This window comes from Salmo salar, chromosome ssa10 (genome assembly GCF_905237065.1).
Source record: "Salmo salar chromosome ssa10, Ssal_v3.1, whole genome shotgun sequence".
Lineage (NCBI taxonomy): Eukaryota > Metazoa > Chordata > Actinopteri > Salmoniformes > Salmonidae > Salmo > Salmo salar.
Window position 1 is genome coordinate 27,979,087 of NC_059451.1, and position 27,525 is coordinate 28,006,611.

The 27,525-nt window shown below is 47.2% G+C and overlaps 1 protein-coding gene across 2 annotated transcripts in view; it reads right to left on the minus strand.

Moving 5' to 3' along the window:
• acbd6 (acyl-CoA binding domain containing 6) overlaps nucleotides 1-27,525 on the minus strand; it is a 77,535-nt gene that overhangs the window by 42,651 nt on the left and 7,359 nt on the right. Inside the window, exons 4-6 of one of the 2 annotated variants that reach the window (XM_014216695.2) lie at nucleotides 24,953-25,023; nucleotides 18,085-18,190; nucleotides 12,730-12,819 (exon numbers count right to left, since the gene is read on the minus strand). In XM_014216695.2, coding sequence (XP_014072170.1) covers nucleotides 12,730-12,819; nucleotides 18,085-18,190; nucleotides 24,953-25,023 — 267 coding nt within the window. The remainder of the gene's footprint in view (nucleotides 1-12,729; nucleotides 12,820-18,084; nucleotides 18,191-24,952; nucleotides 25,024-27,525) is intronic. The other variant, XM_014216696.2, reaches the window with a different exon arrangement.

The following is a 27,525-nucleotide window of genomic DNA, read 5'->3' on the forward strand; positions in this document are numbered from 1 at the left end:
TGGTGACCAGCGAGCTGAGATAAGGGGGAACTTTACCTAGCAGGGTCTTGTAGATGACCTGGAGCCAGTGGGTTTGGCGACGAGTATGAAGCGAGGGCCAGCCAACGAGAGCGTACAGGTCGCAGTGGTGGGTAGTATATGGAGCTTTGGTGACAAAACGGATGGCACTGTGACAGACTGCATCCAATTTATTGAATAGGGTATTGGAGGCTATTTTGTAAATGACAACGCCGAAGTCGAGGATCGATAGGGTGGTGGTCAGTTTTACGAGGGTATGTTTGGCAGCATGAGTGAAAGATGCTTTGTTGCGAAATAGGAAGCCAATTCTAGATTTAACTTTGGATTGGAGATGTTTGATGTGAGTCTGGAAGGAGAGTTTACAGTCTAACCAGACACCTAGGTATTTGTAGTTGTCTACATATTCTAAGTCAGAACCGTCCAGAGTAGTGATGCTGGATGGGCGGGCAGGTGCAGGCAGCAATCGGTTGAAGAGCATGCATTTAGTTTTGCTTGTATTTAAGAGCAGTTGGAGGCCACGGAAGGAAAGTTGTATGGTATTGAAGCTCGTCTGGAGGGTAGTTAACACAGAGTCCAAAGAAGGGCCAGAAGTATACAGAATGGTGTCGTCTGCGTAGAGGTGGATCAGAGACTCACCAGCAGCAAGAGCGACATCATTGATGTATACAGAGAAAAGAGTCGGCCCAAGAATTGAACACTATGGCACCCCCATAGAGACTGCCAGAGGCCTGGACAACAGGCCTTCCGATTTGACACACTGAACTCTAATCGGAGAAGTAGTTGGTGAACCAGGCGAGGCAATCATTTGAGAAACCAAGGCTATTGAGTCTGCCGATGAGGATGTGGTGATTGACAGAGTCGAAAGCCTTCTGAAAATCTGCTAAATACAGTTGAAGTAGATACAGTTGAAGTCTGAAGTTTACATACACCTTTGCCAAATACATTTAAAACGCTGATTTTCACAATTCCTGACATTTAATCCTAGTACAAATTCCCTGTTTTAGGTCAGTTAAAATAAAGTGGTGATCCTAAGAATGTGAAAGGCCAGAATAATAGTAGAGAGAAAGATTTATTTCAGCTTTTATTTCTTTCATCACATTCCCAGTGGGTCAGAAGTTTACATGCACTCAATTAGTATTTGGTAGCATTGCCTTTAAATTGTTTAACTTGGGTCAAACATTTTGGGTAGCCTTCCACAAGCTTCCCACAATAAGTTGGGTGAATTTTGGCCCATTCCTCCTGACAGAGCTGGTGTAACTGAGTCAGGTTTGTAGGCCTCCTTGCTCGCACACGCTTTTTCAGTTCTGCCACCAAATTTTCCATAAGATTGAGGTCAAAGCTTTGTGATGGCCACTCCAATACCTTGACTTTGTTGTCCTTAAGCCATTTTGCCACAACTTTAGAAATATGCTTGGGGTCATTGTCCATTTGGAAGACCCATTTGCGACCAAGCTTTAACTTCCTGACTGATGTCTTGAGAGATGTTGCTTCAATATATCCACATCATTTTCCTACCTCATGATGCCATCTATTTTGTGAAGTGCACCAGTCCCTCCTGCAGCAAAGAACCCCCACAACATGATGCTGCCACCCCCGTGCTTCACGGTTGGGATGGTGTTCTTCGGCTTGCAAGCCACCCCCTTTTCCCCCTCCCCCTTTTTCCTCCAAATATAACGATGGTCATTATGGCCAATTATTGTTTCATCAGACCAGAGGAGATTTCCAAAAAGTACGATCTTTGTCCCCATGCGCAGTTGCAAACCGTAGTCTGGCTTTTTTATGGCGGTTTTGGAGCAGTGGCTTCTTCCTTGCTGAGCGGCCTTTCAGGTTATGTCGATATAGGACTCGTTTTACTGTGGATATAGATACTTTTGTACCTGTTTCCGCCAGCATCTTCACAAGGTCCTTTGCTGTTGTTCTGGGATTGATTTGCACTTTTTGCACCAAAGTACATTCATTCTCCTTCCTGAGCGGTATGACGGCTGCATTGTCCCATGGTGTTTATACCTGCGTACTATTGTATGTACAGATGAACGTGGTACCTTCAGGCATTTGGAAATTGCTCCCAAGGATGAACCAGACTTGTGGAGGTCTACAATTTGTTTCTGAGGTCTTGGCTGATTTCTTTTGATTTTCCCATGATGTCAAGCAAAGAGGCACTGCATTTGAAGGTAGGCCTTGAAATACATCCACAGGTACACCTCCAATTGACTCGAATTATGTCAATTAGCCTATCAGAAGCTTCTAAAGTCATGACATAATTTTCTGGAATTTTCCAAGCCGTTTAAAAGGCACAGTCAACATAGTGTATGTAAACTTCTGACCCACTGGAATTGTGATACAGTGAATTATAAGTGAAATAATCTGTCTGTAAACAATTGTTGGAAAAATTACTTGTGTCATACACAAAGTAGATGTCCTTACCGACTTGCCAAAACTATAGTTTGTTAACTTGTTATGGATAGTGGGCAGTATTTTCACGGCCGGATAAAAAACGTACCCGATTTAATCTGGTTATTACTCCTGCCCAGAAACTAGAATATGCATATAATTAGTAGCTTTGGATAGAAAACACTCCAAAGTTTCTAAAACTGTTTGAATGGTGTCTTTGAGTATAACAGAACTCAAATGGCTGCCAAAACCTGAGAAGATTCTAAACAGGAAGTACCCTGTCTGACCATTTCTTGGCCTTCTTTGTCATCTCTATCAAAAACAGAGGATCTCTGCTGTAACGTGACACTTTCTAAGGCTCCCATAGGCTCTCAGAAGGCGCCAGAATGGGGAATGATGACTCTGCGGTCCCTGGCTGAAAAACAGTAGCGCATTTGGGTATTGGTCGATCTGAGAACAATGAAACGGTGCGCGCGTGCACGTGAAGAGTCCATTTTACATTTTCAGTCTTTGAACGAAAATGACGTCTCCCGGTTGGAATATTATCGCTATTTTAAGAGATAAATTGCATAAAAACTGATTTTAAACAGCGTTTGACATGCTTCGAAGTACGGTAATGTAATATTTAGAATTTTTTTGTCACGATACGCGCCGGCGCGTCACCCTTCGGATAGTGTCTTGAACGCAAGAACAAAACGCCGCTATTTGGATATAACTATGGATTATTTGGAACCAAAACAACATTGGGTGTAAACTAGAAGTCCTGGGAGTGCATTCTGACGAAGAACAGCAAAGGTAATCCAATTTTTCTTATAGTAAATCTGAGTTTGGTGAGTGCCAAACTTGGTGGGTGTCAAAATAGCTAGCCTGTGATTTATTTATTTATTTTTATTTCACCTTTATTTAACCAGGTAGGCAAGTTGAGAACAAGTTCTCATTTACAATTGCGACCTGGCAATGGTGATGGCCGGGCTATCTACTCAGAATATTGCAAAATGTGCTTTCACCGAAAAGCTATTTTAAAATCGGACACCACGATTGCATAAAGGAGTTCTGTATCTATAATTCTTAAAATAATTGTTGTTTTTTGTGAACGTTTATCGTGGGTAATTTAGTAAATTCACCGGAAGTGTTCGGTGGGTATGCTAGTTCTGAACGTCACATGCTAATGTAAAAAGCTGGTTTTTGATATAAATATGAACTTGATTGAACAAAACATGCATGTATTGTATAACAATGTCCTAGGAGTGTCATCTGATGAAGATCATCAAAGGTTAGTGCTGCATTTAGCTGTGGTTTTGGTTTTTGTGACATTATATGCTAGCTTGAAAAATGGGTGTGTGATTATTTCTGGCTGGGTACTCTCCTGACATAATCTAATGTTTTGCTTTCGTTGTAAAGCCTTTTTGAAATCGGACAATGTGGTTAGATAAAGGAGAGTCTTGTCTTTAAAATGGTGTAAAATAGTCATATGTTTGAAAAATGGAAGTTTTTTGATTTTTGAGGAATTTGTCATTCGCGCCACGCCCTATCATTGGATATTGGAGCGGTGTTCCGCTAGCGGAACATCTAGATGTAATTAACAAGAAATGTGTGGAGTGGTGGAAAAACGAGTTTTAATGACTCCAACCTAAGTGTATGTAAACTTCCCACTTCAACTGTATGTGTACGCAACCAATAACATTTTATTTGAATACTTAACTCAAGACATTTCAGCTTTTCATTTTTAATGAATTTGTAAAAAATTCTAAAAACATCATTAATAATTTAATACATTTTAAATTCAAGATGTAACAACAAAATGTGGAAAGAGTCAAGTGGTGTGATTATTTTCTGAAGGCACTGCATATACAGTACCAGTGAAAAGTTTGGACACACCTACTCATTCAAGGGTTTTTCTTTATTTTTAGAATAATAGTGAAGACATCCAAACTATGAAATAACAAAAAGGATAACATTGTGTGTTTGTGAGTGTCCCATTTCCATAGAGTGGTATTCGTTTGTAGGCGTCTGTTCAGACGCTACAGTCGTTATCGTGGTCTGACAAACACCGCTATAACTCTGCCACCTTTCACCGCAGATACTGTATGGAAGGCCGACATAGGCAGTTGCAGTGGATTGAGATATCTCTATCTTAAACTGATGGATTTTGATGGGGATTGTTTTATTATGTTACTTAGATTGACGCCCGGATGCATAGAGAGACTTTTTTCAACTTTTAAATTCCTGTAAACTGAATGATCATGTTTATCTCTCCTCACAAATAATGGAATTTTGAGGATATTTGGATGTGCCTTTATTACAATGCAGTACACTAAATGTCAGTCCACATAAAATAACTGAGTTATGCTTCTGACTTCACAAACACGGTACCCTACTTCTGCCATCCGGCCCAGTTTCTGGGGTTCATTTGTTAAAGTGCAGTAGAGAAGCAGTGATACGGTGGTTAAGGGCCAGTGTGAGGCATTCTGCTGATGACAGGTGGTATACAGTTGATCTGGGTATTCATGGACAGAGCTACCTATTGTAGTCCCTTCTGATCCCAGATTAGAATCAAACAGTCCATAATGCAGGTTACCGGTTTTGGACATCCCCTGAAACAATCAGTTGATTAATTTTCAACGATTTTCACTGAACGCATTTTTTGTTGTTTGTTATTTAATCAACAAATTAAACATAAATCACTTTTATCTTTATTTAACGGCAGTTGGCAGAGGTCAGTTCAGATTACTGGGATATCCAATACCCCAAAAAACCAATAGCAAACATCCTCTACTGCCTATCATACACAGACAAAAGGAATGTGAGAACGTAAAATGGTGGAGACTTTTCACATTCACGGGACCATTTACAATTTAAATTCTTTGATAGTCTGCCAATGATATATATAATTATACATATTATAATTCACTGCACATATATTTCTACAATTTTCTAAATTGTAGAATAGTGAAGACATCAAAACTATGAAATAACACATATGGATTCATGTAGAGACCAAAAAAGTGTTAAACAAATCAAAATATATTTTATATTTGAGATTCCTCAAAGTAGCCACCCTTTGCCTTGATGACAGCTTTGCACACTCTTGGCATTCTCTCAATCAGCTTCACCTGGAATGCTTTTCCAACAGTCTTGAAGGAGTTCCCACATATGCTGGGCACTTGTTGGCTGCTTTTCCTTCACTCTGCGGTCCAACTCATCCCAAACCATCTCAATTGGGTTGAGGTCAGGTGATTGTGGAGGCCCTTACACAGCCTGGAGGTGTGTCGGGTCATTGTCATGTTGAAGAACAAATGATAGTCCCTCTAAGCGCAAACCAGATGGGATGGCGTATCGCTGCAGAATTCTGTGGTAGCCATGCTGGTTAAGTGTGCTTTGAATTCTAAATAAATCACAGACAGTGTCACCAGCAAAGCACTCCCACACCATTACACCTCCTCCTCCATGCTTCATGGTGGGAACCACACATGTGGAGATCATCCGTTCACCTACCCTAAGTTTCACAAAGACACGCCAGTTGGAAGCAAAAATCTCAAATTTGGACACATCAGACCAAAGGACAAATTTCCACGGTCTAATGTCCATTGCTCGTGTTTCTTGGTCCAAGCAAGTCTCTTCTTATTATTGGTGTCCTTAAGTAGTGTTTTCTTTGCAGCAATTCAACCATGAGGCCTGATCCACACAGTCTCCTCTGAACAGTTGATGTTGAGATGTGTCTGTTACTTGAACTCTGTGAAGCATTTATTTGGGCTGCAATTTCTGAGGCTGGTAACTCTAATGAACGTATCCTCTGCAGCAGAGGTAAATCTGGGTCTTCCTTTCCTGTGGCGGTCCTCATGAGAGCTAGTTTCATCATAACGCTTGATGGTTTTTGCGACTGCACTTCAAGAAACCTTCAAAGTTCTTGAAATGTTCCATATTGACTGACCTTCATGTCTTAAAGTAATGATGGACTGTCGTTTCTCTTTGCTTATTTGAGCTGTTCTTGCCATAATATGGACTTGGTCTTTTACCAAATAGGGCTATCTTCTGTATACCACCACCTACAGTGCCTTGCAAAAGTATTCATCCCCCTTGGCGTTTTTCCTATTTTGTTGCATTACAACCTGAAATTTAAATAGATTTTTATTTGGACTTCATGTAATGGACATACACAATATAGTCCAAATTGGTGAAATGAAATGAAAAAAAGACAAAAATGTAAAAAGAAAAATTATAAACGGAAAAGTGGTGTGTGCATATGTATTCACCCCTTTGCTATGAAGCCCCTAAATAAGATCTGGTGCAACCAATTACCTTCAGAAGTCAAATAATTTGTTAAATAAAGTCCACCTGTGTGCAATCTAAGTGTCACATGATCTGTCACAATCTCAGTATATATACACACACCTGTTCTGAAAGGCCCCAGAGTCTGCAACACAACTAAGCAAGGCGCACCACCAAGCAAGAGGCACCACCAAGCAAGCGGCACCATGAAGACCAAGGAGCTTTCCAAACAGGTCAGGGACCAAGTTGTGGAGAAGTACAGATCAGGGTTGGGTTGTACATTTTTTTTCAGAAACTTTGAACATCCCACTGGGCACCATTAAATCCATTATTAAAAAATTGAAAGAATATGGCCCCACAACAAACCTGCCAAGAGAGGGCCGCCCACCAAAACCAGGCAAGGAGGGTATTAATCAGAGAGGCAACAAAGAGAGACCAAAGATAACCCTGAAGGAGCTGCAAAGCTCCACAGCGGAGATTGGAGTATGTGTCCATAGGACCACTTTAAGCCGTACACTCCACAGAGCTGGGCTTTACTGAAGAGTGGCCAGAAAAAAGCCATTGCTTAAAGAAAAAAATATGCAAACAGTGGTGGTAGCATCATGCTGTGGGGATGTTTTTCCATCAGCAGGGCCTGGGAAACTGGTCACAAATATGCAAACAGTGGTGGTAGCATCATGCTGTGGGGATGTTTTTCATCAGCCGGGCCTGGGAAACTGGTCAGAATTGAAGGAACAATGGATGGTGCTAAATACAGGGACATTTCAGTCTTCCAGAGATTTGAGACTGGGACGGAGGTTCACCTTCCAACAGGACAATGACCCTAAGCATACTGCTAAAGTAACAATCGAGTGGTTTAAGGGGAAACATTTAAATGTCTTGGAATGGCCTAGTCAAAGCCCAGACCTCAATCCAATTGAGAATCTGTGGTATGACTTAAAGATTGCTGTACACCAGCGGAACCCATCCAACTCGAAGGAGCTGGAGCAGTTTTGCCTTGAAGAATGGGCAAAAATCCCAGTGGCAAGATGTGCCAAGTTTATAGAGACATACCTCAAGAGGCTTGCAGCTGTAATTCCTGCAAAAGGTGGCTCTAACAAAGTATTGATTTGTGCACTTCACAAAATAGATGGCATCATGAGGAGGGAATATTATGTGTATATATTGAAGCAACATCTCTCAAGACATCAGTCAGGAAGTTAAAGCTTGGTCACAATTGGTCTTCCAAATGGACAATGACCCCAAGCATACTTCCAAAGTTGTGGCAAAATGGCTTAAGGACAACAAAGTCAAGGTATTGGAGTGGCCATCACAAAGCCCTGACCTCAATCCTATAGAAAATGTGTGGGCAGAACTGAAAAAGCATGTGCGAGCAAGGAGGCCTACAAACCTGACTCAGTTACACCAGCTCTGTCAGGAGGAATGGGCCAAAATTCACCCAACTTATTGTGGGAAGCCTGTGGAAGGCTACCCGAAATGTTTGACCCAAGTTAAATTTAAAGGCAATGCTACCAAATACTAATTGAGTGTATGTAAACTTCTGACCTACTGGGAATGTGATGAACGAAATAAAAGCTAAAATAAATAATTCTCTACTATTATTCTGACATTTCACGTTCTTAAAATAAAGTGTTGATTCTAACTGACCTAAGACAGGGAATTTTACTAGGATAAAATGTCAGGAATTGTGAAAAACTGAGTTTTAATGTATTTGGCTAAGGTGTATGTAAACTTCCGACTTCAACTTTATATATATTTTCCGTAGGCACTGTATATATATATATAAACTCAGCAAAAAAGAAATGTCCTCTCACTGTCAACTGTGCTTATTTTCAGCAAACGGCCCTAGCCCTCACCCTCCGATCCAACAGGTCCCAGACGTGCTCAATGGGATTCAGATCCGGGCTCTTCGCTGGCCATGGCAGAACACTGACATTCTGGTCTTGCAGGAAATCACACACACAGAACGAGCAGTATGGCTGGTGGCATTGTCATGCTGGAGGGTCATGTCAGGATGAGCCTGCAGGAAGGGTACTACATGAGGGAGGAGGATGTCTTCCCTGTAACACACAGCGTTGAGATTGATGGACCCTCCACCTCCAAATCGATCCCGCTCCAGAGTACCATCCTCGGTATAACACTCATTCCTTCAACAATAAACACGAATCCGACCATCACCCCTGGTGAGACAAAACCGTGACTCGTCAGTGAAGAGCAGTCCTGTCTGGTCCAGCGATGGTGGGTTTGTGCCCATAGGCGACGTTATTGCCGGTGATGTCTGGTGAGGACCTGCCTTACAACAGGGCTACAAGCCCTCAGTCCAACCTCTCTCAGCCTATTGCGGACAGTCTGAGCACTGATGGAGGGATTGTGCGTTCCTGGTGTAACTCGGGCAGTTGTTGTTGCCATCCTGTACCTGTCCCGCAGGTGTGATGTTCGGATGTACCGATCCTGTGCAGGTGTTGTTACACGTGGTCTGCCACTGCGAGGACAATCAGCTGTCCGTCCTGTAGCGCTGTCTTAGGCGTCTCACAGTACGGATATTGCAATTTATTGCCCTGGCCACATCTGCAGTCCTCATGCCTCCTTGCAGCATGCCTAAGGCACGTTCACACAGATGAGCAGGGACCCTGGGCATCTTTCTTTTGGTGTTTTTCGGGAGTCAGTAGAAAGGCCTCTTTAGTGTCCTAAGTTTTCATAACTATGACCTTCATTGCCTACCGTCTGTCTGTAAGCTGTTAGTGTCTTAACGACCGTTCCGCAGGTGCATGTTCATTAATTGTTTATGGTTCATTGAACAAGCATGGGAAACAGTGTTTAAACCCTTTACAATGAAGATCTGTGAAGTTATTTGGATTTTACGAACTATCTTTGAAAGACAGGGTCCTGAAAAAGGGGCGTTTCTTTTTTTGCTGAGTGTTTACACACACACACACACACACACACACTTTGGACAGTACTCAGACCCCTTGACTTTATATATACACACACACATACAGTGGGCAGGGCCGGCTCCAGGCATAAGTGGTCGCTTAGTGCCCCAGGCCGCCACAACCCTCCATCAGGGTGTCAACTTACTATTGAAAGTTAGAATAGTAGAATACACAAGGTGCAAGTTTGATACCAAATCTTGCTTAGGGCCCCCAAAAAGGCTAGAGCTGGCCCTGACAGTGGGCTCCAAAATTATTAACACCCTTGATAAAGATGAAAAAAAAAAGACAGTTTAAATTAAATAATTCTAATACTGAGCTATATTGTATCCCCACAAAATTGGGATATTATTTTATACTAATACAATTTCTCAGAGAATTATATATTTTTTAACAGGTAATACTTTTTTTCTCTCAAAAAAGGTAGGGGTCAGAATTAGACACCCCTAAAGATTCTTATAAATAAACTATTCATACGTTTAGTTATTTGGTCCCATATTACATTTGACATTTTAGTCATTTAGCAGACGCTCTTATCCAGAACAACTTACTGATTTCATCTTAAAATGGCTACAGTAGGTGGGACAAGCACATATCACAGTAAGTACATTTTTCCTCAATAAAGTAGCCATCATCAAAGTCAGAGCTAGTAAGGGGGAAAAAAAGAGGAAAAAATAGTCAAGTGCGAGAGACAGTTCCCTAAAGGCTGTGAGGAGGGGGGGGCAGCGGGATTATTTAACACACTCAATTCCAGGCGCACGGAATGACTACATCAAGCATGTGACTCTACAAACTTGTTGGATGCATTTGCTGTTCGTTTTGGTTGTGTTTCAGATTATTTTGTGCCCAATGGTAATTAATGATAAATAAATGTATTGTGTAAGTTGAGTCACTTTCATTATAAATAAGAATAGAATATGTTTCTAAACACTTCTACATTGATGTGGATGCTACCATGATTACGGATAATCCTGATTGAATCATGAATAATGTTGAGTGACAAAGTTACAGAGGGTCAAAGATCATAGCCCCACGACATGCTAACCGTTCACCATTACCAATAACAGGGGAGATTAGCATGTCTTGGGGGTATGATCTTACTTGTTAAACAAAATCAATTTCTCTGAGCAATTGTGTTAGAATAAAATAATTTCCCCATTTTATGGAGCATACAATAATTCTCAGTATTTGTATTATTTATTTGATACAGTCATTGTTGCTCATCTTTATCAAGGGCGTCAATCATTTCAGCCCCCACTGTATGTCAAACCTACTACTGTACATACCTACTACGATACTTTTACCACATGTATGTTTGCCAGTTTAACAGCGAAAAGGCATGTAGCATCCAAGGCATCTAGTCTATTTCAACATGGCCAGAAAGTGACTGAGAACAGCAATCTAATAGAATGTAATAAGAAGTAGCAGGCTTTATATCCCCATCGACTCTAAGTTACGTGGGGTTTACATTGTATGATCATTTGGCAGAGACTGTTGTATGATTTAGCTAGTCGTATTTCCTTTCGGCCACCCCCACGCCATCTCGTAAGCCTGATCTCAATAATTATTGTGCAAAAATCCAGTTGCCTTAATATCTACCCTCTGGCAGCTGACTGGGTACTCCTGACCACAGAAAGAAGATGGGTTTTGTCTAGAAGGGACACAGCTTTTGTCAAAATTGACTTTCGTGGCAGGTTTAGGAGAACTTAGGCAGCATGTTAGGAGAATTAGGTTAAGGATAGGAAAAGTTTTAGGGTTAGCTAAAATGCAAAAAATAAAAGAAACTTTTGATGTCAATTTGACAAAAGCTGTATCCCATCTAGACATGACCGTTGGGGTCCTAATGGCCTGAAAGGGACTGCTGAGTGACCTCTCGCACTGCGTCTTAATAAGGACTGTCTGCCATTCAATTACACCTACTGGTACCTACACTAGGAAATAGTATGCATGTGTATAGCTATGCATATTGCACACATACTCCCAGAGCATGTGTCTGAAATTCATCCGAGATGCCAGAGATGTACAGGTATTACATTTGACCATATTTAACCACTTTTTTTTTATATCAGTGTACTGTTATTGTAACTACTGTTATTATTCATAAATGAAGGCTAAATACAGTACATGTTACAATGGGCTTTAGAGAGAGGCTCCACTTCTCTATAATTACAATGCAGCATTTTACATGCCTCCATTTAAGTAGTAATGTTGTAAACCATGACCATAGCCACTGCTAGACAGACCAAGATAATTCTCTATAAGCCAGCGCTCTGGTTTTCATCCACACAAAAAAAGGTTCAAGGCCAAAAAAAGAAAGTCATTTGCAAATGTTCTGATTATATGGGTTGTATAATGCAAACAATTTGCCTGATTACTTCCAATTGATTTGTCTTACCGTGGGGCAGTAAAGCCCCTGGCCCCACAACTGTATGCACCACAGTATTAATGCATCGTTCAGCCAGCTTAAGACAAAGCTGCCTGCCTCTAAACCTGAATGGCGTTCAGGGTTTTTCTCCACACAGCCAGGTCACTAAACAACGTCTACCTGCTTAGTGTGTTGGATAAATCCCATGGGATTTGTCGATATTACAAAGTGAATTACAGTAGACCTGCTCAGAGGGTTCTAGGGAGTGTGTCACCGGGCCTATAGTCCCCTGGGCCAGCCACAGAAACTAGGCCTCCATGGATACAGACGATTGACTTTCTGGTGTGTAGTAAAATAAACTGGAGGTGTGTGGTGGGCTCTTGACAGAGTGTACTGTATAAACTGGAGGTGTGTGGTGGGCTGTTGACAGAGTGTACTGTATAAACTGGAGGTGTGTGGTGGGCTGTTGACAGAGTGTACTGTATAAACTGGAGGTGTGTGGTGGGCTGTTGACAGAGTGTACTGTATAAACTGGAGGTGTGTGGTGGGCTGTTGACAGAGTGTACTGTATAAACTGGAGGTGTGTGGTGGGCTGTTGACAGAGTGTACTGTGTCGGTGTCATGCCCCTCTTAACACAATTGTGAATCTCACAGAAATCTTTAAATCTCCTAAAATATCTGACCCCGTGAACTTCTGCATCAGGTGCCCCTTGATCCCTATCCCCAGATGTCTGTGTATGTGTGTGAGAGACTCACCTGACTGTTAATGCCAGCACTGTTCTGCAGTAACACAGACACCAGGTCTTTGTGTCCTCTGTCACAGGCCCAGTGCAGCAAATTCCGGCCCTGGAACACACAGAGGTGTGCCTCTTTATTCCTGCACTAACACATTATACAATACATGAGCAGGTACTTCAAAGTGCAGCGGATATCGTTAGCCATCATTGGAGTAGCTAATGAGTTGAGGAGGCAAGATACTGAATCAAATATGATCATCGTTTTTGTCTTAGGTAAAATGTCAGTACTTGATTACACACCATCTATTGTAAATCCTAACTCTTGATCTACGATACATTTTCTCAAGAGGAGAAAGAAAACTAAAGCACTACCGGTAGGTACAGTACTTAGTAAGGTTGCCTAGTGAATGGACTACAGCTGGCATGGATAGTGACAGTGTGTGTGGGGCGTCTGACCACACAGAGATATGTAAATGCAGCGTGGGGACCTGCTGGAGCATTCAGTGAGATGGATGGAGGCCCAATCCCTCCTCACCTCTAATAGAACCATCTATTCCCTTCTGTTATGCACGGCGCCACAAAGTTAACTACACAATAGATTTCTCAGCTTAAAAAAATATAATGATGCACTACAATTTATAACTCAGAGCCTTCAGATCCCAACTATAAAACGAGGTGGTGACAGAATGAGCTCTGCTCTGCCTCCTCACCAGCAGGAGGGTTGGTGTGTGTGTGTGTGTGTGTGTGTGTGTGTGTGTGTGTGTGTGTGTGTATGTATGTATGTATGTATGTATGTATGTATGTATGTATGTATGTATGTATATATATATATATATATATATATATATATATATATATATATATATATATATATATATACACACACATACATACATACACACACAAGTGTGTGTAGGGGGGTTGGGGATGTGGAGGGGGCTGGTCCCGGAGCTCAGGGACAAATTGCGGATGGCCGACAGAGTCCTTAGAGTTGATTGATGGGATGCTGTGGACAAAACGAGAGCATCCCCTTGATCAGCCCCCACACCCTCTCTCCCCTCCTCTCCTTAGCTCCAAACCCCTCACTCTAATACAACCGCCACAGGGAGCTCATTTTTCAGTTTAGGCAATTAGATAAAGCAAACTCTCTAAGTCCTATTCTATCGCTTAAATTATATTGATCACCACGGCTGTATGTTGAAATTGATATTTATGAGAGAGGCGGGAGCCTAAATACCACTGTGTGTTTTCTCTGTTTTTGGTGTGCCCCTCTGATTGTTATTGGTTAGTGTTTCTCCTCATATATTAATTCCGCTCCAGAACTTTCTGTATATACTCTCAAGAGAACTATGTTTTGGAAAAGAGTGAACTTTCACTTTAACCTCTCTACTGGATTGGTTCTCAGACAAAGACTGCCCAGTGCTCTCAAAAAGTACACCATTGAGATGTCTGGTTGGATAAAAGAGCATTTTCATGGACCCAAAAAATATTTGAAATAACCATTTATCGTAAGGAGGAACATAGCACTCTTACTTGTCTGAGATAACAACAAAATAAGAAAACCCTACTGGAAATCATCCACCAGGAATCAGCGCTGCTGCTTTTTTAATAGAAGGTTAGGGATGGCTTGAACCTCTCTGTTCTAAAGTGCTAAGCTAGGCTCCCTGTGTACTGGGGGATTAGCCACTTCCAGGAGCCGTGACAGGTGCTTTGACTCGCACCCACGGTAACACACAACAGACATGTCTACATGGGCCTAAAAGGGCACTCTCCTCAGTCGCTGCCTGCTCCTCAGTCTTAGTGGGAGGGGACCTGTCAGCTCAATTGGCTCTAATTGAATGGGGGGATTTGGTCCCTGAGAGAAAGAGAGAAATAGAGAAAGGGAAAAGAGGAGTTCCTTGGGCGGTATTACAACATGAAATCCAGCCCTCCATTGTTGGGGTACATGGGATTGGTGGTTAGAGGTGGCATGTGGAGACCTGTGTGGATGTGGGGACGCTTCACCCATAGAGTCTGCTGGGACAGTCGCTTGTACACTACACAGTAGTAATAGGCAAAACACAACATATCTCATGATTATTCAGAGTGAAGGAGACAAATTCATGAGGGAGATTCTGTTAGTAAAGACTGACTAGACTGTATTCATACTCTCCAGTACCGGGGTATATTAGTCACTGTAGTCAGTGTCTAGAATCAGTCTTGTGTTCAGCTCTGGGTAGTGTACTAGACATACGGTACAGTGTCCCAGCCCAGTGTGTAGCTAGTGCTGTACAATACCAGTCTGTTCCTGTGTAGTGAATAAAGCTGTGTGGGCCTTGCTCACAGCATGTGTGATTGATCCCAGGCTTATGGCTGGTGTGTATGATGTATACCTGCGGCGTGGCCCCCATGCCACCGTCCCCCCAACAGTAATGAGATGGCCTCAGTGAGCCATAAGGACGTGGCGGGGCTCCCTGATCTATTTTCCCCATCATTAGGATTATTTCCCCATTCGCCCCACGCCTGCACTGTACATTACAGCTAATGCCTTTGGCCTCTGGAGGGGAGTCAGAGAACCAGCCACACCAGGGGTCAGAGAACCAGCCACCCCAGGGGTCAGAGGACCAGCCACCCCAGGGGTCAGAGGCCATCCCCCAGGCTCATATCACCCTGAATTAAAGTGCCAATATCCCCCACTGCTGAAAACATAACAACAGAACATTCTGATGAAGAACAGTCTACTAAGTCACTAATACTGGGAGACGTCGGTTAACAGTGGAAACAAGAGTCATACAGTCTCTAGATATGACTTTGGAGGATACTAGTTGGACATTCAATTATGGCATATTCCAATTAGCGCAAGTAGAGAACACAAGGTTCTTGGTAGAGCAAAACTTGAATTATATAAATAGCAAAATATGAATCTGTAGTTAAAAGAACAGTCTGTGGCTGTTACTGTTGACTCTTGAACATAGGCTAAACGTACAAAGCCAGGCTGTGTTTATACTTTTACCTAGCGAGATTTATCACCAAATTGAACCTAAACAAAGAGAGAAGACGGTAGGATATGTTAATCTATTCAATCAGACCTCTCTCTCTCTCTCTCTCTCTCTCTCAAAATAGCCTGAATTGATGCAATAACGATAATAGAACGCTAAGTTTATAACATTAATGTGCACCACTGTTGTTTTATTTTATTATCCTTTAAACTACTACAACTAGTCTGATGGTTGTAGCCATCAATTGTCCCATTAACAATCACCTATATTAGCAAACTGATTTCATTTCAAACTTCACATTTCTCTAGTATATGCTACTTATCGTAATGAACAATATCAGCAAAATGCCTCCGATAAGTTGTACGGTATCGACAATATTTGGTTTATCGTCCCAGTTCTACTCTCTCAGCTGGTTGCCTATCTGAGATGAATCACCTCAGGGGGTGGATGGAACTTCACTAGTGCCCTCTGCTGGTTGTATTGAGGACCTGCAGTCCACTGGTAAATAATGCTGGAGTGGCCCCACAAAGAACACCACCATCTGCCATGGCTGCTGATGCACCAACTGGTTCCTCATTTGAAGAATTGCTGTGATGAAAGAGGTACTAAGGCATTTGCCCTCTGTGATAAATGAATAAAGAGCAGATGAATAGATTTGGGGTCAAAGAGCTGGGCTTCTCCCATAGATCTATATTGCTGTGAGGAGTTTACATGTACTAATACACTGCTCAAAAAAATAAAGGGAACACTTAAACAACACAATGTAACTCCAAGTCAATCACACTTCTGTGAAATCAAACTGTCCACTTAGGAAGCAACACTGATTGACAATAAATTTCACATGCTGTTGTGCAAATGGAATCGACAACAGGTGGAAATTATAGGCAATTAGCAAGACACCCCCAATAAAGGAGTGGTTCTGCAAGTGGTGACCACAGACCACTTCTCAGTTCCTATGCTTCCTGGCTGATGTTTTGGTCACTTTTGAATGCTGGTGGTGCTTTCACTCTAGTGGTAGCATGAGACGGAGTCTACAACCCACACAAGTGGCTCAGGTAGTGCAGCTCATCCAGGATGGCACATCAATGCGAGCTGTGGCAAGAAGGTTTGCTGTGTCTGTCAGCGTAGTGTCCACAGCATGGAGGCGCTACCAGGAGACAGGCCAGTACATCGGGAGACGTGGAGGAGGCCGTAGGAGGGCAACAACCCAGCAGCAGGACCGCTACCTCTGCCTTTGTGCAAGGAGGAGCACTGCCAGAGCCCTGCAAAATGACCTCCAGCAGGCCACAAATGTGCATGTGTCTGCTCAAACAGTCAGAAACAGACTCCATGAGGGTGGTATGAGGGCCCGACGTCCACAGGTGGGGGTTGTGCTTACAGCTCAACACCGTGCAGGACGTTTGGCATTTGCCAGAGAACACCAAGATTGGCAAATTCGCCACTGGCGCCCTGTGCTCTTCAAAGATGAAAGCAGGTTCACACTGAGCTCATGTGACAGACGTGACAGAGTCTGGAGACGCCGTGGAGAACGTTCTGCTGCCTGCAACATCCTCCAGCATGACCGGTTTGGCGGTGGTGTGGGGTGGCATTTCTTTGGGGGGCCGCACAGCCCTCCATGTGCTCGCCAGAGGTAGCCTGACTGCCATTAGGTACCGAGATGAGATCCTCAGACCCCTTGTGAGACCATATGCTGGTGCGGTTGGCCCTGGGTTCCTCCTAATGCAAGACAATGCTAGACCTCATGTGGCTGGAGTGTGTCAGCAGTTCCTGCAAGAGGAAGGCATTGATGCTATGGACTGGCCCGCCCGTTCCCCAGACCTGAATCCAATTGAGCACATCTGGGACATCATGTCTCGCTCCATCCACCAACGCCACGTTGCACCACAGACTGTCCAGGAGTTGGCGGATGCTTTAGTCCAGGTCTGGGAGGCGATCCCTCAGGAGACCATCCGCCACCTCATCAGGAGCATGCCCAGGCGTTGTAGGGAGGTCATACAGGCACGTGGAGGCCACACACACTACTGAGCCTCATTTTGACTTGTTTTAAGGACATTACATCAAAGTTGGATCAGCCTGTAGTGTGGTTTTCCACTTTAATTTTGAGTGTGACTCCAAATCCAGATCTCCATGGGTTGATAAATTGGATTTCCATTGATTATTTTTGTGTGATTTTGTTGTCAGCACATTCAACTATGTAAAGAAAAAAGTATTTAATAAGATTATTTCATTAATTCAGATCTAGGATGTGTTATTTTAGTGTTCCCTTTATTTTTTTGAGCAGTGTAGTAAATTTGAGGCCAAAGACGATGGAGCTAAGGGGGAATATTGTACCATACTGCAAATGAGTAGGGAAGAATAACATGTTTTGTTTAAAAAGAGGACAGGATGTCACTTACCTCTTCATCTTTTGCATTGACATCCACTTTCTTGGAACTGATAGCCGTGGTAATGTGCTCTATGTTGTTTTCTCTGCAGTAGTCAAAGATGTTCTTGTCTTCTTCCCTGTGAGGGGAGAGTAAGAAAAAGCATCAGAGTACCAATGCATTGAAGTGAAGGAACTAGGAAGAGACACCTGTTCTTCAGGGAATTCTACTTCTCAGCAAAAACAATCAATAACACCACCACCACACACACGGCTAATCAGAAATCTAGATCTGAATTAAATGTATTAAGTCATTGAATAATCTTATTGAAATCTTGTCATTAACAAATCTGGATATCAATACATATGCCAATATATTGAGTATTGTCAGGTGAATGGGCAACTTTCTGTTTCTTGGCCCCATAGCAGAGGAGTGGAACACACTGTCGTCAGCTGTGCATTTTGTTTGGCTGTGTTTGGCTGTTTGAGGGCCAGGTGTGGGTGAGGTAAACACCCCCCCTCCCAACACAGGGTTGACAGGTTGGGTGGGGTAAACATAACATTTCCTCCTGCTCATCCCTGGTGGGTCATCCCTGGTGGGTCATCCCTGGTGGGTCATCCCTGGTGGGTCATCCCTGGGGGAGCTGCTGTACGGTAGGTACGCCACACTAGCTCGAATTATATCCCACCTAATCACCTCCTGGTATGAAGCCACGCCAGGTGGGGTGAGGGTAGAGTGGAGGCATACTGGGAAGGGGCTAAATCTCGTTTAGATATTTACGTCTTCCCCTCTTATCCATGCAGGGATCCTGATTAATTGCATTTAGTTTCCATTGTCTGACAGAAAGCAACCCAGTCCCAGGCCCAGTGGAGGACAGGCTGGCAGGGATTAACACTATGGGTTATGAGGGGAACTACCTAACTGGAGGGGAACTGAGAAATGATTAGGATACAGGGCAGCAGTGGTTCTGCTTCGTGTTTTGAAGTATCTGAATAAGAGGTAGGATTATCAAATAATTAGAGGATAGGTAGGGTGTCAGAAACTCAAAATGTAGCCTAAAATAGCAACAGTGTTAAACAGAGCACTGTGGAGCCCTCTCTCCCTTTGTTCCTGATGCTTGCCTTGTGCCTATGTATCACACGTTGATTTATAAACAGCTCATTCCAGGTGAACAGAATAAGGTTACATGCGAGGACACATTCAGCCCCTCCCCTTCTTCGGTGATCGCAGCGCTGACCCAGTGTCCCTGCCACGTGGGCACCATCAGTCTCCCACAGCAACTAATCAATGGTAGAGCTTATCAGTCAGGCTGTGCTGGCCAGCGAGGGTTTGGCCTCACGGCTGCCGGCCACCCCTCCGGCCGAAAGCACACACACGATTAATGGTGCCCTGATAAACGACATAATCAGCACCACCCACCGCACGGCATGCTGGGAAGGTCACAAGCTACTCTGTCATCCCCAGTGCCTGGTTAACCACAGCTGACTACCAGCTGGGGGAGAGAGTGGGGTGGGGGGAGAGAGACTTGGGTGGGGAGAGAGTTGGGGGGGGGGGAGAGAGTGGGGTGGGGGGGAGAGAGACTTGGGTGGGGGGGGGAGAGTGGTGTGGGGGGAGAGAGACTTGGGTGGGGGGGGAGACTTGGGTGGGGGGAGAGAGACTTGGGTGGGGGAGAGAGACTTGGGTGGGGGGAGAGACTTGGGTGGGGGGAGAGACTTGGGTGGGGGGAGAGAGACTTGGTTAGGGCCAGTTATCATCCCTGATGTGTGTATGACTGGCCTACTACTATTGCCGCTTTTTCTGTTTTTTCAAGCGACGGTCTTTTATGGGAGTATGAGAGCCGAACCGAAGCATGCGGAAGCCTTAACTGTAAGGTACTGTGTGCATGCGCCACTGTGATGTCATGTGGATGTTGTAACTACTGTGTAACTAATCAATTACTGTAATTATGGATTTGGTGTCACGACCCCTAAACACCATACCGTCATCCACCACACCACCCTGCATGAGTAAAACCCACATCAGCTTCATACAACAGTTCTGGTGCCCAGCTCACTGACACACACCAGCCTCATACAACACAATCCTACTCCACAGCCCAGCCCGGCATACTGACAGATTTCCCCCTCATCAATCAGCCTGCATGCATGCCAGCCCTTCAGCAGGAGAACACTCATCTCCCAACACAGCCAGACCACTACAGATTACTTCAACAGTTCTACCATTAATCACACACATTCTTATAGGGAGGTCACTCACACACACACCATGGGCAACACACACACAAAACACACAGGCTACAACAAAGCGCTATGAGTGGCAATGAGAAAACTCACACTCGCTGGGACTCTCCAGCCAAGTGGTCTAGAATGCCAATCAGCTAACAATAAGTCTGATGTTGATCAGAGCCTTTTCACAATCTGTGAGGATTACAAGTGTAGCTCACAAAAATCTATTCCATCACAAGCAACAGACTTCCTTATCTTCGGGATATCGCCAATCAATCCTACTTTTGTCAATACACATTCCACACATAGCTACCTGACTCGGAGCAGAAAATGAGCAAAGAGAATGCAATTAACTCAGTGAAAAGCAGCTGCTTGAAAAGGCAGAGTAGTTCATATGGAGAGGGTCTCCCTGTACTGAGAGGGGAAAATTGGATATTCAGCGAACCAGTGAGTGTAACAGTTTGGAGCGGGATACACCCGAGAAAAACCTCGCTGAGGGGGAAGGTTAATGACTTCCTGTCCCCATGGAGCATCCCCATTGGCTATCATCTAGAGGGGCGTCGCCAGGGGAGCCCACACGGCAGCGTGCTATACTCACCACTCTCTCATTTCACCACGCTAACAAAAAACTAATTAAAGGCAGGCGCTTCTCAGGCCACCTCTCTTCAACACATGCATACTAATGAGGATCATTTAGGGGAAAACTTGCTGGATTCAGCCCTCATTTAAATGACTAAAATAGCAATTTTTCCAGAAACAAGGTGGTGTTTAGGGGTGAACAAGATTCTGAGGGTTTCCCGTAAGGGGAGTGAATAGAATTGACATAAATCAGGACTGTCTCATGTCCCCACAACAATTTACAGTCTGCAGAGGAACTTCTGACACTCAGGGCTCAGTGTAGAAGTTTGTCTCTGATACTGTTAGTCTGTCCGTCCGTCCGTCGGTCGGTGTCTGTCCGTCCGTCCGTCCGTCGGTGTCTGTCCGTCCGTCCGTCCGTCGGTGTCTGTCCGTCCGTCCGTCCGTCGGTCGGTCCGTCCGTCCGTCCGTCTGTCCGTCGGTGTCTGTCCGTCCGTCCGTCCGTCCGTCGGTGTCCGTCCGTCCGTCGGTGTCTGTCCGTCCGTCCGTCCGTCCGTCGGTGTCTGTCCGTCCGTCCGTCGGTGTCTGTCCGTCCGTCCGTCCGTCCGTCCGTCCGTCGGTGTCCGTCCGTCCGTCGGTGTCCGTCCGTCCGTCGGTGTCTGTCCGTCCGTCCGTCCGTCGGTGTCTGTCCGTCCGTCCGTCCGTCCGTCCGTCGGTGTCCGTCCGTCCGTCCGTCCGTCCGTCGGTGTCTGTCCGTCCGTCCGTCGGTCGGTGTCCGTCCGTCCGTCCGTCCGTCCGTCCGTCGGTGTCCGTCCGTCCGTCCGTCCGTCCGTCCGTCGGTGTCTGTCCGTCCGTCCGTCCGTCCGTCGGTGTCTGTCCGTCCGTCCGTCCGTCCGTCGGTGTCTGTCGTCCGTCCGTCCGTCCGTCGGTGTCCGTCCGTCCGTCCGTCCGTCGTGGTGTCCGTCCGTCCGTCCGTCCGTCGGTGTCTGTCCGTCCGTCCGTCCGTCCGTCCGTCCGTCGGTGTCTGTCCGTCCGTCCGTCCGTCCGTCGGTGTCTGTCCGTCCGTCCGTCCGTCCGTCCGTCGGTGTCCGTCCGTCCGTCCGTCCGTCGGTGTCCGTCCGTCCGTCCGTCCGTCCGTCCGTCCGTCGGTGTCTGTCCGTCCGTCCGTCCGTCCGTCGGTGTTGTCCGTCCGTCCGTCCGTCGGTGTCTGTCCGTCCGTCCGTCTGTCCGTCCGTCCGTCCGTCGGTGTCCGTCCGTCCGTCCGTCCGTCGGTGTCCGTCCGTCCGTCCGTCCGTGTCTGTCCGTCCGTCCGTCCGTCCGTCCGTCGGTGTCTGTCCGTCCGTCCGTCCGTCCGTCGTCCGTCCGTCCGTCGGTGTCTGTCCGTCCGTCCGTCCGTCGGTGTCCGTCCGTCCGTCCGTCGGTGTCCGTCCGTCCGTCGGTGTCCGTCCGTCCGTCGGTGTCCGTCCGTCCGTCGGTGTCTGTCCGTCCGTCCGTCCGTCCGTCGGTGTCTGTCCGTCCGTGTCCGTCCGTCCGTCCGTCGGTGTCCGTCCGTCCGTCCGTCGGTGTCCGTCCGTCCGTCCGTCCGTCGGTGTCCGTCCGTCCGTCCGTCCGTCCGTCGGTGTCCGTCCGTCCGTCCGTCGGTGTCCGTCCGTCCGTCCGTCCGTCCGTCGGTGTCCGTCCGTCCGTCCGTCCGTCCGTCCGTCCGTCCGTCCGTCCGTCGTCGTCCCGTCCGTCCGTCCGTCCGTCCGTCCGTCCGTCCGTCCCGTCCGTCCGTCCGTCCGTCCGTCCCGTCCGTCCGTCCGTCCGTCGGTGTCCGTCCGTCCGTCCGTCCGTCGGTGTCCGTCCGTCCGTCCGTCCGTCGGTGTCCGTCCGTCCGTCCGTCGGTGTCAGTCCGTCCGTCCGTCCGTCGGTGTCCGTCCGTCCGTCGGTGTCCGTCGGTGTCCGTCCGTCCGTCCGTCGGTGTCCGTCTGTCGTCCGTCCGTCCGTCGGTGTCCGTCGTCCGTCCGTCCGTCCGTTCGTCCGTCCGTCCGTCGGTGTCTGTCCGTGTCCGTCCGTCCGTCCGTCCGTCCGTCGGTGTCCGTCCGTCCGTCCGTGTCCGTCCGTCCCGTCCGTGTCCGTCCGTCCGTCCGTGTCCGTCCGTCCGGTCCGTCGGTGTCCGTCCTCCGTCGGTGTCCGTCCGTCCGTCCGTGGTGTCCGTCCGTCGGTGTCCGTCGTCCGTCGGTGTCCGTCCGTCCGTCGGTGTCCGTCCGTCCGTCGCGTCCGTCCGTCCGTGTCCGTCCGTCCGTCCGTCCGTGTCCGTCCGTCCGTCCGTGTCCGTCCGTCCGTCCGTCGGTGTCCGTCCGTCCGTCCGTCCGTCGTGTCCGTCCGTCCGTCCGTCGTCCGTCCGTGTCCGTCCGTCCGTCCGTCCGTCAGTCCGTCCGTCCGTCCGTCCGTGTCCGTCCGTCCGTCCGTCCGTGTCCGTCCGTCCGTCCGTCCGTGTCCGTCCGTCGTCCGTCCGTCGTCCGTCAGTCCGTCCGTCCGTGTCCGTCGTCCGTCCGTCCGTCCGTCCGTCCGTCCGTGTCCGTCGTCCGTGTGTCCGTCCGTCCGTCCGTGTCCGTCCGTCCGTGTCCGTCCGTCCGTCCGTCGGTGTCCGTCCGTCCGTGTCCGTCCGTCCGTCCGTCGGTGTCCGTCCGTCCGTCGGTGTCCGTCGGTGTCCGTCGTCCGTCCGTCGGTGTCCGTCCGTCGGTGTCCGTCCGTCCGTCCGTCCGGTCCGTCCGTCGGTGTCCGTCCGTCCGTCCGTCCGTCCGTCGGTGTCCGTCCGTCCGTCCGTCCGTCCGTCCCGTCCGTTCGTCCGTCCGTCCGTCCGTCGGTGTCCGTCCGTCCGTCCGTCCGTCGGTGTCCGTCCGTCGTCCGTCCGTCCGTCCGTCCGTCGGTGTCCGTCCGTCCGTCCGTCCGTCCGTCCGTCCGTCGGTGTCCGTCCGTCCGTCCGTCGGTGTCCGTCCGTCCGTCCGTCCGTCCGTCCGTCCGTGTCCGTCCGTCCGTGTCCGTCCGTCCGTGTCCGTCCGTCCGTCCGTCCGTCCGTGTCCGCGTCCGTCCGTCCGTCGGTGTCCGTCCGTCCGTCCGTCCGTCCGTGTCCGTCCGTCGGTGTCCGTCCGTCGGTGTCCGTCCGTCCGTCGGTGTCCGTCCGTCCGTCCTCCGGTGTCTGTCCCGTGTCCGTCCGTCCGTCCGTGTCCGTCCGTGTCCGTCCGTCCGTCCGTCCGTCCGTCCGTGTCCGTCCGTCCGTCGGTGTCCGTCCGTCCGTCCGTGTCCGTCCGTCCGTCCGTCGGTGTCCGTCGTCCGTCCGTGTCCGTCCGTCCGTCCGTCCGTGTCCGTCCGTCGTCCGTCCGTCCGTCCGTCCGTCCGTCCGTGTCCGTCCGTCCGTCCGTCCGTCCGTCCGTCCGTCCGTCGTCCGTCCGTCCGTGTCCGTCCGTCCGTGGGTGTCCGTCCGTCCGTCGGTGTCTGTCCGTCCGTCCGTCCGTCCGTCGGTGTCCGTCCGTCCGTCCGTCCGTCCGTCCGTCCGTCCGGTGTCCGTCCGTCCGCGGTGTCCGTCCGTCCGTCGGTGTCCGTCCGTCCGTCGGTGTCCGTCCGTCGGTCCGTCCGTCCGTCGGTGTCCGTCCGTCCGTCCGTCCGTCGTCGTGTCCGTCCGTCCGTCCGTCCGTCCGTCGTCGGTGTCCGTCCGTCCGTCCGTGTCCGTCCGTCCGTCCGTCCGTCCGTCGGTGTCCGTCCGTCCGTCCGTCCGTCCGTCCGTCGTCCGTCCGTCCGTCCGTCCGTCCGTCCGTCCGTGTCCGTCCGTCCGTCCGTCCGTCCGTCCGTCCGTCGGTGTCTGTCCGTCCGTCGGTCCGTCCGTCCGTCGGTGTCTGTCCGTCCGTCCGTGTCTGTCCGTCCGTCCGTCCGTCGGTGTCTGTCCGTCCATCGGTGTCTGTCCGTCCGTCCGTCGGTGTCTGTCCGCCCGTCCGTCGGTGTCTGTCCGCCCGTCCGTCGGTGTCTGTCCGTCCGTGTGTCTGTCCGTCCGTGTGTCTGTCCGTCCGTGTGTCTGTCCGTCCGTGTGTCTGTCCGTCCGTGTGTCTGTCCGTGTGACGTACCTGATCATTTCTTCTTGGTAGAGGGAACTGACTGCTGGGCCTCCAAATCCTGTCCTACGATCTCTTCTCTCCTGGAACAAGAAACTAAAAATTACATCCAGACATTCATTGAAAGGGGTCAGACAACTGCACCAATATCTTACACTATGAATAACACATTTGACATATTACCCCTTCACGTCTTGAAGTATTAACAGCGAGTCTGTAGCGGTGCGTGCCACACTATTGTGCTCTAAGGACAGCTCAGTATTCCCCTACCTAGTTATCCAGTATAACAGTGCACTCTTCTCCCCCACCTAAAACAAGCACACTGTGCCATACAATGGAAAACAAAAGAGCCACTGGGAGAATGAATTTCCCTATTCACAGACAGAAATAGGTTCACCTAGTCACGATGCTCTCACATGTTGTTTAGACGTGACTCCAAAACATGGGTAATAGTTCTAAAAGATCAGCTTTGAGTACATTTTAACTGCTCAAAATCATTTCAGCTATTTTAGCTTTCCCTATTTTCTGAAAAACGTTTACCGTTACATGCTGTAACGTATTCACTTCTAAACTCAGAATATTAGTTGATGCACTTCCTTTTATAATGTAAAGCTAGTGCATCCAACTATTACAAAAAAAATAGGAGAGAGGTCAAAAACAGACTATTGTTTCTGCTGCCTTCATCCCCATCCAGCCTCTCCTAAATCTGTTTGTCTGGACCTTGGTAAGAATAGAGTCCCTGCACTTTGTTAACACTAATACAATCACATCCTTTTCAGAGGGGCATTTGTGCATTTGCCTTCTCCTGGCATTGTGCCACGCTGGGGGCCTTGTCAGCACGTATTGGTCTCGATGGCAGTGCCAGAGAAAGGGATGTGTCAGGTTGGCTCACAGGCCACTGATGCCTGCTGACACTCACATTGTAGCAGGACGGACGGAGAAGGAGAGAGGCGGGTGGAAGCCACTAGCTACAACAGGACGGGTGACAGGCTTTAATGTCACACCGCTAAACATCACTCTAAATCTCTCCTTTGAGGACAGAGAAGGGGACATATCTGCTTTGTGCTGAATTTTTATTGGGGACGAAAAGTGCATTTGTGTTTCTCTCATGTTTGGTACTTTCCTCAGCCTTGATAAATAGAGGTCAGAACAAACGATATAAAAACTATTCTGCATCAGTTGTATCAAACCATACCCTACCCAATGCTGGAAATTAAATACTTCAAAAGGAGGGACTGGTTTATTGAAACACAAACATGTTGTTTCATTCAACCTTTTTGCAGCCCCTCCTTCCCATTCCCACGTTCCCATCCACAGTTTTTATGCAGTTGTCTAAAAAAATCATGACAGCTTTAATGGAAACAGGAAGTTTTGGTACAATTTTATAAATAATGACAATTTGTTCGTTCGACATGGTGGGATCATTTTGTGTCTGTAAAATTTATTACGCGAGAAATGGCTTTGGAAAAGTCTTTATGCGCAAATATTGATATACAGTGCCTTTAGAAAGTATTCATACCTCTTGACTTATTCCGCATTTTTTTGTGTTACAGCATGTCAGAGCAGAAACTATAACATAAAGTCCATGTAACTGTTCGTATATCTCTGAGAGAATTGTGTTGAGGCATATATCTGGGTAAGGATATACAACTATTTCTAGTGTGCACAGTGGTCTCCAACATCGGGAAATTGAAAAAACATGGAACTACTCAGACTCCGTCCGTCCAACCAAACCGAGCAACCGGGCAAAAAGGACCTTGGTCAGGGAGGTGACCAAGAACCCAATGACCACTGACAGAACTACAGATGGGAGAACCTGCCAGAAGGACAACAATCTCTACAGCACTTCACCAGTCTGGGCTGAATGGGAGAGTTGCCAGACGGAAGCCACACCTGAGAAAAAAGGCACATGACAGCGCACCTGGAGTTTTCAAAAAGGCATGTGAAAAACTGAGATCATAAGGCAAAAGAGTCTGTGGTCTGATGAGACAAAAAATTGTACTCTTTGGCCTGAATGAAAAGTGCTATGTCTGGAGAAAACCTGGCACAGCTCATCACCCGTCTAACACCATCCCTACCGTGAAGCATGGTGAGTGGCCCAGCCAAAGCCCAGACTTGAATATCTGTGGAAAGACTTGAGGATTGCTGTTCACCGCCGCTCCCCATCTAACTTACTAGAGCTTGAGAAAATCTGCAAGGAAGAATGGGAGAAAATCCCCAAATCCAGATGTGCAAAGCTGACACAGACATAACAAGATGACTCAAAGCTGTATTCGCCGTCAAAGGTGCTTCTACAAAGTATGGACTCAGGAGTGTGAATACTTGTATACATGAGATACTTCTGTATTTCATTTTTTATACACTACCGTTCAAAAGTTTGGGGGCACTTAGAAAAGTCCTTGTTTTTAAAAGAAAAGCAAAAAAATGTGTTCATTAAAATAACATCAAATTGATCAGAAATACAGTGTAGACACTGTTAATGTTGTAAATGACTATTGTAGCTGGAAACGGCTGAATTTTAATGGAATATCTACATAGGCGTATAGAGGCCCATTATCAGCAACCATCACTCCTGTGTTCCAATG